A 12,350-nucleotide genomic window follows, 5' to 3' on the forward strand; every position below is an offset into this window, starting at 1 on the left:
TTTAAAGAAGTTGTGCCTCTCAAACATAACACATCTTTCAATGGTTAAAAGCCTAGTTCCACAAAAGAAATCCAGGACATATTTTGGAACATAGTACACAGTCACTTTTTTAAAAAAAAAAGAATTTAAAAACAAATTTTAAAAAAAACTGCAATTTATTCTACTTTATAATAAAAAACATAATACTTTGAGATCAATAAATGAAAAATTTTTAAAGTATTGTTTCATTAAAAATAATCAAAAAAAATTTTTTTTTGTAGTTTGCAATTTTCTTAAACAAATAATTTAAAAATAGGGTTTCAATAATCAAAAACACAGTGACCTGAATAAAAATTTGATAATGTGAAATTGTTATTACAGTTTCTTTTTCATAAAATGACTGAATTCCAAAAGTGTGAAACAAGGTAAGGCTATATATTTAAACTATGCATATAATTAGTAGAAGGTCCCCAGTCCACAAGTTCTAACTAATGTACTGCATTATTAATTAAAAGATGTTGGATCAAAATCTTTTAAATTCTATTCTTCAAACAGATCATTTTAAAAAGCTCATTTATATTTATAGAAAATGGGATCTTCTGAATCTACACATCAGGAATATCAGTACAAAAAATTATAAACCTGGACAAATTATTTTTCATCAGGAATTGACTACGAATGGGACAAACTATGGCGTTATTAACTACACTATAATGAATAAAATGAAACAAATATTAAATGTAAATTATTTACTTTATTCACAGAACATATCATACCAGCCAAAATAACATGGATGGTGATAATATTGACACAATAATGTTCTTTATGAGAGAGAAAATACAAATTTAAATATAACCTACACAAAGCAAATTTTGGATTTTCATGAGCTGCACCAGTATGTATTTCAAATACTGAAGATGAAATATAAGATAAATATAAATAGGAAACAGTAACATAAACAAGCAATATGTCATGTTCAGACATTGAGCTTTTTAAGTTATAACTTACACAGTAAGCAACACTTTAAAAGAAAAAACACTTAAAAAATCTAATGAGTTAAAAAAAAATTCTATTTTATTAAATTGTTAAAGCATTTTAGTTTAAGAATTCTGAAAATTTTCAAAAAAACATATTGATCATTCTATAAAAAAAATAACAGACTGAGATAAATTTTGATAATTAAATTGACTAGTAAAATTATTAAAAAATTTTAAATCACAAATAAAAACAAATTATTAAACATATTAAATTAATACTATATAAGACACAGAAATTGAGAAGAGCAAACTTTAAAAAAATACACAATTATAAAAAACATTCCTTGTTTAAGCCGAATGCCAATTAAAATTAATATAGTATACAAAAATTTAATTTCTTTATAATATGCAATAGAGTTTTCTACAATTTTTGGGAGAAAAAAAAAGGAACAATATTTTTTTTTTCTATACAGACATATAAAAATATTTTTATCACATTGTGGCTTTACAGCCCCGAGAAAATTCAATAAAAAAGACTATATAATATGAACAAACAAGAATAGAAGCAAAAGAAAAGCTTTGGTAAAATGTACACTCAAAGAACAGAACATCGAAAGTCTTTATTCTACAAAATCTAGAAAATATGGGAAAAGCTTTTTTTTTTTTTTAAATACACAAGGGGATTGACAAAACCAACTTAGCGAAGACTTCAGTTCAAGAAATCTAAAATGAAAAGAAAGTTATATGTTAGTTTTTCAAGTATGATTAAGTTCAACAATTCAAGGTATATAAATGTAAAATATATTTATTGTTAATGAAGTAAGGCATAGTAGTTTTTCTAACTACTACTATTTTAAAGTCAATGAACATTTTATTGTGAATTGATTTTTTTTTCTTTCCACATTACAGAATAAGAAATGCGCTAGTGGACACCTAGAACCTCCAAATGGAAGGGCTATTTCAGGCAATAAAGAGAGACTTAAATATTGCTATTTAGATAAATGAGGTATTGTCTCCTTTGCTTCTCTTTTACATCGAATCAAATGCAACAAAACCAAGACTATAGTTTGATATCATTCACTTCAGTGAGAAAAAATACATAGAAAACAGCATTTTATTTGTAGATATAGCAACATGAGACATGTACAGTGGGCAATAAAAAAATTAATCACCCTGAATAACTTTTGATCTAATGATCGGATTTTCACGTTCTAAGACTCAGTCTTAATGACTCGAGAGGGTGACCTCAAATATGTTAATAAGTGCAGACGATATTTTAAGTTACAAAATCAGACACAAAAATGCACTTTCACTGAATAAACATATCTTCTTTTGACAGATTCGAATTTCTGACACCCAAAATATAGGGGTTAGCCCCAATCTGGGAAATATGGTACCTAAAGTTAGGTCAGGAGAACACTCTTAAATTTGGACCCCTTCATGTTAATTTCACTTTTTTCTTATCTCTCTACATCTCAAGAACTTTTTAAGTGAATTTAAACATTTTTGCACACAATTCTAAAATTTGTTAGCCAAAGATAATTTCATGCAAAAAAATAACTTTTAGTAAATATTTATTACTTTATATAATGATGGTTGAAAAAATGTTGAATTGTAAGATATACAAATCTTTGTATCATTTTAAAGAATATAATTTTACAAGGCAAAATACAAAACTTGAGTAAAACTGGTCAAATAGTTTCAGGGAAATTGAAATTCAAATATCTGACTTAATTGAAATTCAATTTCTCAGGAACTATTTCACCGATTTTGCTTACATTTTATATCTTGCCATGCAAAATCATATTCTTTAAAATGATGCAAAAAAATTGTTATAATTCAAAAAATTTTCAACCATTATTAAATAAGATAATAAATTATAAATATTTACTAAAAGTTATTTTTCTGCCCATAATTATCTTTGTATAAAAGAATTTTATAATTGCGTACAAAAAATTTTCAACTTGCTTAACCTCTCAAGACAAAGCGAAATACACAAAAAAATAAAATTAACATTAAGGGGACCAAACTTTAGACTGTTCTCTTGACCATACTATGGGGACCATATTTTACTGATTGTTCCCACCCCCTATATTTTGAAGGTTAGAAATCCAAATCCGTAGAAAAGAGTATGTTTATTCAGAGAACGTTTTTGTGTCTGATTTCGTATTTTTAAATATCGCCTGCACTAATATTTGAGATCGCCCCTTTCAAACCATGAAGATTGAGTCCTACAGCGTTTCGGAACATTAGATCATAAGTTGTTCAGGGTAGTCCTTTTTTTGGCGCACTGTAATTAGTTGTAAATATAAAATTTTATTTTTTGCAAATAAAGCATACCCTTTTAACTACTAAGAAAATTCCGTAGTTTCTGAAAATATTCGTCCAAGAGGTAGCAATTGTAAAAGTATTAATATTATAAAAAATTGGAATTTAAAAAAACAATTTTTGTCTACCAGCATATTATAAATAATGTAAGCAAATACACAGTACAAAGTTCTTTATAGTGAGCCTGCTTTAACATGAGCCTGGATTCAATAAATATATCGGATACACATGGTAGGTACTGCAATGCTAAGTCTATTGGAGCATAGCTAGCTTTTAAGGAGTTAACACCAGCTTTAGCATGCAATATTTTTGAAATTCATAAATTTTCTATTTAATTTCAACATTTCAGCTTAGACAATCTCTTCTTGGAAAAATTCCTTTTTGGTACTTCATGATCCACAATATCCTTTATGATGCCATAGATGTTTTTTAGGGCATTAGTTTCATTTGAAAAACAGTGATAATAAAACAGCTCAAACAAATTAGAGAAATGAAAATTTAATAAAGTACTATATTGCTATTTAATAGTACTATTTAACACGTATGAACTTATCTAGTTGATTTAAGGATCCTCTTTTCAAGAGCACAAGGTTGAAACAAGCAAATATTGCAGTCCCTCCGCGATCGTTATAAGAGTGTTACAACGAATTGATCATGTGCTTCAGTTCTTTATAGAAATTTTATGTTTTAAAATTTTCTTCTTCAGTTCAAAACCTCAGGTTTTAAGCATTTAGAAAAATATCTCAAATGCTCGAAGGTATGCATAATTTATAAATTATTAGCCATACAAACACTTGTTTGATAATGGATTCCGTAAGTCCACCAACGGTTTTCATATTCTGCAATGCCTTATTTATGAAATAAGACCACTCATAATACTTAGTTGCAAAACTGCACACATGATGTAATTGCAAAGCCTACTTACTGTAAAGATACCTTAAAAAATTGATAATTAAATTTTGAAATTAATAATTTAGACTCTTTAAATTATGATAATACTTAATTTATCAAAGAAACTAAAATGCAAAATATTTAAAATGTTAAAAAGGTTTAGTATATCAATTTGATTTTAAGAGGAATGATTTGGAGGGCACTAAGGCAGTGTCTCTGAAGTTTTCAAACCAGTGTATTACAAGACATAGACGAATGTGTTGCATAAGTTTTCGACAAATAATTAAAACTGTGTGGTTTTTCTAATTTTGAAATAGTTTAAAACTACATAAAATTATTATTTTCATAATTATCCCTCAAAGAAATATCTTTACTATGGAAACATAAAACATCAAAGGAAACATTTTGGATGTCTGTAGAGTGTTAATAAATCTCAGTCAGAAAAAATTTTGCAAATGAACTTTAACCCTCAATTAAAAGGTACTTCTAATTTTCACCAGACAAATATGACTGATAAATGAACCCATTTGCAATTTACAAGAAATGTCTATATCTTGTTTTGCAACACACAGAAGAATTATCAAATTTCGTAAGAGACACTACATGAGGTTTTGTTGTTAGTAGAATATGAATGATTATTTCAGTTTCCTATATCTTAAAAAAGAGCATAATGATTATTATTTGAATTATGAAATAAGAAATACCTGAAGTCATTAGAACTTTAGGTTTCTGTTCTTCTTGCATGAGGAAGGGATTCCCAGAAATCTGATTAGAGCTGCCTTTACCGAGAAAGGGATCAGAGGAAATCTTGTCTATGGCTCCAACATTTTCAAAGATGTTGTTTTCAACACTTAGAATGCTGTTGCCATAATCTGCTACCAATTTGGAAGACTCCGTACTAAAAAATAAAAATTCCATTTTAAATTATTACACAAACATCAAGTGTGAATATATATGGGCTCACAATAACTATTGTTACAACCAATTATAGTAACTTTTTAATTTTTCAAGTTAGATAAAATTATTTTTGCTACAATTTTTAACTTAAAAGGAAAGATTAGCAACAACAAAAAAATAATAATAAAAAGAGAAGCACAACACTGACATCACTAAAACATATTTATTATTAATAATTGATTTTTATTTACTGAGATATCCCCTAAAGCTTTTAACCCCTTATTAAAGAAAAATGCTGTTAACACTTGTAATTTTACTTAAGTAAAAAATATATATATATATATAAAAANCTGATGAAAAAGTAGGTGTAGAGCATTTTCCATATGATGATGCAGCAAAAATATTCAATGCTTTAAAAATTAGAAGATGTTAAAAATGCATTATAATTAAAGAAACGATTTTTTTTTCAAGTCTCGTAGTGTTTTTTTTTCTTTCTTTTTTTTAAATTTTTGAAATCTCACTTAACTTTTTGAAATCTCACCCTGTTTCTGAGAAAGGGTGAGAAATTCTCACCCATTTTTTTTCTGAGATGAAAACACTGTAATGTATAAGTCAAAATTAAAAAAAGTTATATTATTAATTAACTTTTGCTTTACTAAATATAATTCTGCAACATTCTTAACACTTATACTTTATTACTTTGAAGATTGAGCTAATTGTGCTCGAGTATAAACTAGCCACTGCACATTTTTTAACAGCTATAACTAATTATTGCTAAATGGGGAGCTCTTTCTAATCGGCTGGAAAAGTGTTAATACTTATTTTATAAATTCAGTAGTTTAAAAAAATTATTTCTCTTTAAATATTTTGTTTCAATAAGATTATTTATTCGTTTAATATGATTCATGCATCTTTGCTTACAAATATTTTTATTTATTTACAAATAAATCAGAATAGTACAAAATACTTATATAACTTTTCAAACCTCCTATAGTTCTTGATTAGTTCTAATATTAATACTAATAAGCATTAAAAAATATTTCAATATAACTTTCTTACTGAAGATTCAGTCACAATAAGTAGAGATAAATACAAGAAAAAATATTTATGAGGCTGCTCTCATAAACATAAAACCATACTTGTGAAATGAAACCTGTGCATTTTTTTAAAATTGTACATGCATATTGCAATTGTACAAACACAGGTTGATTTTTAGTTGCAATAGTAAACCTTAATGTTATAAGATGCTTAATTTCAAGAGATTTATCACAAATATTTTCTAGTCAATTCTTGCATGCACATAGAAACAGTAGTAGAAGGTGAATAGCTTGCCACAAACCTGAGCACAATTATTATATGCCATCAAATTGAAATTAAAATATTTACTTTTTTACCTTCTAAAAATAACTCTCTAACCATATTTTGTCATAAAATGTTGCAATATAAATTTTATAACAACTTAAACTTGTTACAGATGAACCATCTTAATTTTAAAAAATTCCTTTTAATGTTTCAACTTAACTTCTATTTTAACCCTTTGACAGACTTAATGTGACATATAAAGAGAGAAACTTTTAGTCGGAAAGAGACATAAAATTATGGTCATTTTATGCATATTATAAACAGATTAATTTAAGTACTATAACTTTTTAAATAAAAGTAATGTTAAAAAATATTAAATTTTTAAAATTTACATAATTAACTGATTTTACAAATTATCCACTGTCTACCAAACACTTGTTTTTTTTATGAAAAATTAATTCACAAAATATGCTAGCAAATTTCAATAAAAGATAAATTTATAATTTTTTTTTTATTTCAATTTTTTTTCAAATTTAAGTGATTTAAAAAAATACATGTGGGTTCCTTTATGGGAATTAATAAATTTAAAAAGCAATCTTATCAGAAAATGATTTAGTGAAAAATCATACCAATTTGAGTTTTATTGTAAAATTTGATAAATTAAAATTAGAAATGGCTTTGTGAAGTCAAGTAGTTTTATGTTATTAAAAAGGTAACAAAATTAAAGGGGTTAAAACCTCAGCTAGAAAGACACAATCTTGGAAAAAAATTACACTTGAAATTTAAATCTAGACTCATTTTAATCTTACATAATTAGTTATACTGTAGCTCAGGTAATTTCAACTTGATCACTAAGAAATTAAATTGTCTATTCTTGAAATATATTATGAACAACAAATTTTGCAATTAACTAATGACTTTTTGAAGGATAAACTCCACTAATATTTCCTCTTAACATGCCTAAAATTGAAAATAGAAACATTTATTTGAGTAAAATAAAGAAACAACAGAGACCACCACTCACCTGTGACCATTACTGTAGACTTCAAATTCTGAATAGTGACCAACACCCGATTGTGGAATGCTACTTTGATGGTTCTGTGTCATGAATGGATTGTCTGTATTATTGCTACTAGTTAGGTGGTCTGAATTAGTGTGGTTATTAATGTCAGTGTCCTTTTCACTGTCTTCAGGTGCTACCACTTGTGATAAATTACTATCTAAGGAACTGTCTTCACTGTCTGTCGTTGAGGCACATTCTAAATTATTAGTTAAGTGTTCATTTAATTTAGAAAAATTATTGGAGAAATGATCATTGTCAATGGATGAGATAATTCCAACATATTTTTCACTACCTTCCTGTTTTATAAGCGTTACATTTTCTAATTCATCTTGAAGATGAAGTTTGGAGGATTTATCTACATTTTGATCCTCAAAACCGTCCAGTAATGGAGACGCTTTTGAGTCAATCTCACCTAATTGGGAAGAAAATATATTTTGTTCAGTCTCATTGGGAATATAATTACTAACAAAAGGATTATCTACAGAAACAGTCACATCTGCTGCAGTTTCCTCAAATTTAAATGCTTCAGTTGCATCTCCTGCACCACCAAAATTATTAACAAAAGGGTTATCCACAGATACATTCACATCGGCTGCAGTTTGCTCGAATGCTTTACTAGCATCTCCTGCACCACCAAAGGGATTATCTACAGACCCATTCATGCCAGCTGCAGTTTCAAATGCCTTATTTGCATCTCCTGCTCCCCCAAAATCATTATCAAAGGGATTATCTACAGACCCATTCATGCCAGCTGCAGTTTTAAATGCTTCACTTGCATCTTCCACACCAACGAAGCTTTGCGAAAATGTGGAATGTAAGTTTTCACTATGAGCTGCCTCTCCATCATCAAAGGTTGAATCTTGATTTCCAGATGAAGTACTGAAAACATTCTCTTGCGCATGTTCCATTGCAGTTGACAGTTCATCACCACTCAAAATTTCATGGCCATGCCCAGCCATTTCTTTCTCTTCTGAAAATACGCTTGTTTGACTTGAAATTATGAGATTTTCTCCAATCTCACGCGGTTGTTCAACGAAGTCTTGATTTTCACGCTTATCATCTGAATCAAGAATCTGGCCTTGAACTGAAGGATCGAAAAATGGATTTTGGTTTGCCTCAAATGATTGATTAAGATTAGATTCAAAAGTAGCAGGTGACACAAAGTCATCTTGATCTTTTGAGTTTACTTCAATTTGATGGTCAGATGGAATTACTTGGACCTCAGCTGGTGAAGTAATTTCTGGAACATTTCCATAAGCATGATTGAAATTACTTTCTTCGATCTCGGCAGTAATATCAGCTGAATATCCATGAGATTGTGGAATCGTGACCAGATCATCATGTCCAGTTAAGAGGTTTATTTCATCTTTCTGTTCAAGAGCCTCTGTGTCCAACATGATATTTTCATTTTTAACGAAATCAGATGTTACAAACTGCTCCTTCACAAACTCATCGTCAAATGGCTGTTTATTTTCCTCAAACTCTGACGACTTTTGCTCAAATTTAATATCTTCCGTCAAAATTTCTTTAGTTGCTGAAATCTCAGCTTCTTCAGATTGTTGAGAGACCATACTATCAATTTGTGAACCAAGTTTCTCTTCTTCAAATGCAGATGAATCAACTTTGTCCTTGGTTTCACTTGTAAGCTGATCACTATTTGATTCAGCTTCTCCAGAAATATTTACAGGTGTTATTGCACTACTAGACTCTTCATTCTCAGCTGATTCGTGATGTGAAGTTTCCTTATTGGAAACAATAACCATGCTGTTTTCTCGGGAAGCAGCCTCGCTAGCAGGAAGCATCAAATCATTACTATTTAATGACACATCATTACTGCTGAACTCATAAGTGAGATTGGCCTCCAGAGAATTTCCACCACTCGAAGAAACTTCCATTTTAGCCATAGCATCGTCAGATGAAACTGGTTCACTTGGCGAGTTTGCACCTTCGTTGCTTTCTAATGAGTTGGCACCACTAGAGAATCCTTCTTGTTGATTTTCGACAGAATCCATGTGATCGCTTCCACTTACACTGCCAGAAGGAGATGTACCACTTGATTTGCCTCTTGTTCGACTCATGATTTTTTCAAGCCTCTAAATAAATAGGAGCATTTCTTACTAACAAGAAAATATTTAATTATCACTTAAAAAACAAAAACTACAAATCTGAACTAAATGCATATGTAAATAAATTGTAAAAAGTTAATAGATTATATATCTGACAAATTTTTAACAAGTTGATGACCAGAAAAGATTTAGGAAAGCATTACTCTCAGATTAACTTGTTGATTTGTATTCTTATCCTGAACATTGATTTGGAAAAATATTTTTAAAAATGTAACAATTAATTCAAAAATTAATAAAACTCAGCAACTAGAAATTTTTTTTACTATAAATAAGTTTTTAAAAAAAAAGACAATAAAATGCAATATTATAATATTAGAATTAGGGCTGAAATATGCATACAAAATGTGACTATAAGCAGCGATCAAATAGGCAGAAATCAATGCCACTTTTGAGTTCTGATTCACAAAGCAAAAATGGGCATCTGTCTACAGTTGTATACTGTTTAAAAACTTATTTTAGAGTTAAAACCTTTTTTGAAGTTGAATTACAGTAAGTCTGATAAAAAGCTTAAAATATCTACTATCAAACTAGATAATTAAAAAGTCACGCTTATTACCTATCAGGGGTCTGTCCAGACATTTTGTGAAAGGTCCGTTTTTCGTGAAATTGTGAAAAAATTACTCACATTCTTACAACCAGGGTCCGCTTATATGAATTTGTGCAAATAGGGTCCGTTTATTGCAAAAATAAAATTTTTTCAAGGAGTGTTTAAATTGTAAAGACATACAAGATTATGCTCAACACTGTAAAATTATAATTAAAAAAATTAAATTTTAAAAAATAAACAACAATTGCTGCTTCTAAATTAGAGATGCAAAATACAAATACTATTTGGTATTTAGCCTATACTGCTGAACGCAGAATATTAATTTCAGACTAATAATGGAAGAATCGTCTGCCGAAGACAAAACTTAATTAGTTTACATCCATCTTTCTTGTTTTCTGCCCTGGAAAGGGTTTATTCGATTAACAAAATAATAATGAAGATAAACAAATTTGTGAAGGGTCCGATTAAAAGAAAAATCATTTTGTGAAGGGTCCGTTTTTATGAAAAGATATTTTGTGAAGGGTCCGTTAACGGACCCAAATTTCTTCTAAACAGACCCCTGCCTATGATAATAGTATTCGATTGGGAAAACTGGCAACTAAGTTCACATTATAGAGGCATAAACGTGTTAAAATGATCCATAACAATTTTTTTCAAGATTTTTTACAAAAACAATAGTAATTATATGTTAACTGTTTAATTCAAAAATTTCAGAAGCTAGCTTTTAAAAGCTGATAAAATTTTAACTTTTAGCAGCTTTGCTTAAATATGTTAAAAAATAGGATATGTTATATTATTCATGTAAATACATGTTATTTTCCTTTTAGCACAGAAATTGGGAGACATTTTAGAAATATTCAAAACTAACTTTCTTTCTCTCTGCTCTTTCTTCCTCTTCACGCCGAAGCTTCTCTTCCATTTCAAGTCTAAGCTTTTCAGATTCTTCTTTAGCTTTCCGATCTTGTTCTGCTTTCTAAAAAATATAGTAAACAAACTGATTTTACAAACAGTTCTATTTAAAAACTAATGACATACATCATAACATATAATCTAAAAATGACATAACATAACCATTATATCAACAGTTACAAAGTAAATTCTGAATAGTCTTCTTTTTATTGTCATTTATATGCATCTAAATCTTGATGCATCCATTAGGTTGCTGACGAGACGTGCTATTTTTAAGATGCTTCCCATTTATCTTATATACAAAAAATACAAAAGTTAATATCAGCTTTCAAATTTTTTTTTAAAAAAAAAATACTAACTATTTTTTTATAAAAACCTTTTTACCAATTAAAAAACTATAAAATGATATTAGGAATTTTAAAAAAGGGAGAATAATTATTTAAAAATCTGAATGTTAAATGTATAATCAAAATCAACAAACTAAACCAACATTACTGAGACCAGACAGAAACTTGCAAAATTTCTTTTAATTGAAGACATGACAAATATTAACTTTAGAATCTTAGTTCAATAAATATATCATAAAAAAATATTAAGATAAAAGATAACTCCTATAAGAAGATTGATCAATAAATAATAACATATTATAGATTTGACTTTCCTTAACATATAACAGTTAATGTCTGACAAAAAAACAAGAAGTAGAAGAGAATCGAGGAATTAAGATTAAAAAAAATATTAGGGCAGCTTATAACTGTAAGACTCATGTTTACCTAAACTTCATGAGAGGAATTAAACATAATAGCTTATTGTATCAAAAATACTCAATTCAATAACATTAAAAAAATTGCAGCATTTTTCAATATTGATGTTTTTTTCAAGTGTTGTATCAAGACTCAACATTTCGTCTTTACAGGGCATATGTTAAAGCAATTATATCTTTATATCTATTCCATTTCAAAGAAAAATGTTAGGTTTCTCACCAAACGCAATTCTTCTTCTTGTCTAGCTCTCTCCTCCTCTTTTTTCTGTTCCTGGTCTTCAATTGCTTTTCTTAATTTCTCCTCTTCCTGTCGACGATGCTCCTCAAGAAGTCTCATAGATTCTTCTTCCATTTTGCGTTGCTCTTCTTCCTCTTTTCGCAAACGCTCTTCTTCCTGCCTTCTGAAATAATTAATAATTATTTTAGTAAATAGAAGAAAAAATCTTATTATTCAGATTATTGCCTTTAAATAAATGTAGGCTATGATTCAGGTACTAGAATATATGACGGAGTGAATCTGCAGAACTATCTTCATGAACCCCAATTGTTCTGCGAGCTCAATGCAGTC

The 12,350-nt window shown here is 28.6% G+C and overlaps 1 protein-coding gene across 11 annotated transcripts in view; it reads right to left on the reverse strand.

Annotated features, from left to right (window-relative positions):
- Positions 1–713: 713 nt before the first annotated feature.
- LOC107437663 (protein split ends) overlaps positions 714–12,350 on the reverse strand; it is a 64,323-nt gene continuing 52,686 nt past the window's right edge. For all 11 annotated transcript variants that reach the window (XM_043056975.2, XM_071179637.1, XM_071179640.1 and 8 more), the window contains 5 exons: positions 12,003–12,183; positions 10,979–11,083; positions 7,399–9,530; positions 4,880–5,073; positions 714–1,679 (listed from right to left, as the gene is read on the reverse strand). In XM_043056975.2, coding sequence (XP_042912909.1) covers positions 1,666–1,679; positions 4,880–5,073; positions 7,399–9,530; positions 10,979–11,083; positions 12,003–12,183 — 2,626 coding nt within the window. In that variant the 3' untranslated portion in view covers positions 714–1,665. The remainder of the gene's footprint in view (positions 1,680–4,879; positions 5,074–7,398; positions 9,531–10,978; positions 11,084–12,002; positions 12,184–12,350) is intronic.

The sequence above is a fragment of the Parasteatoda tepidariorum genome, chromosome 4 (assembly GCF_043381705.1).
Source record: "Parasteatoda tepidariorum isolate YZ-2023 chromosome 4, CAS_Ptep_4.0, whole genome shotgun sequence".
NCBI classification, from domain to species: Eukaryota; Metazoa; Arthropoda; class Arachnida; order Araneae; family Theridiidae; genus Parasteatoda; species Parasteatoda tepidariorum.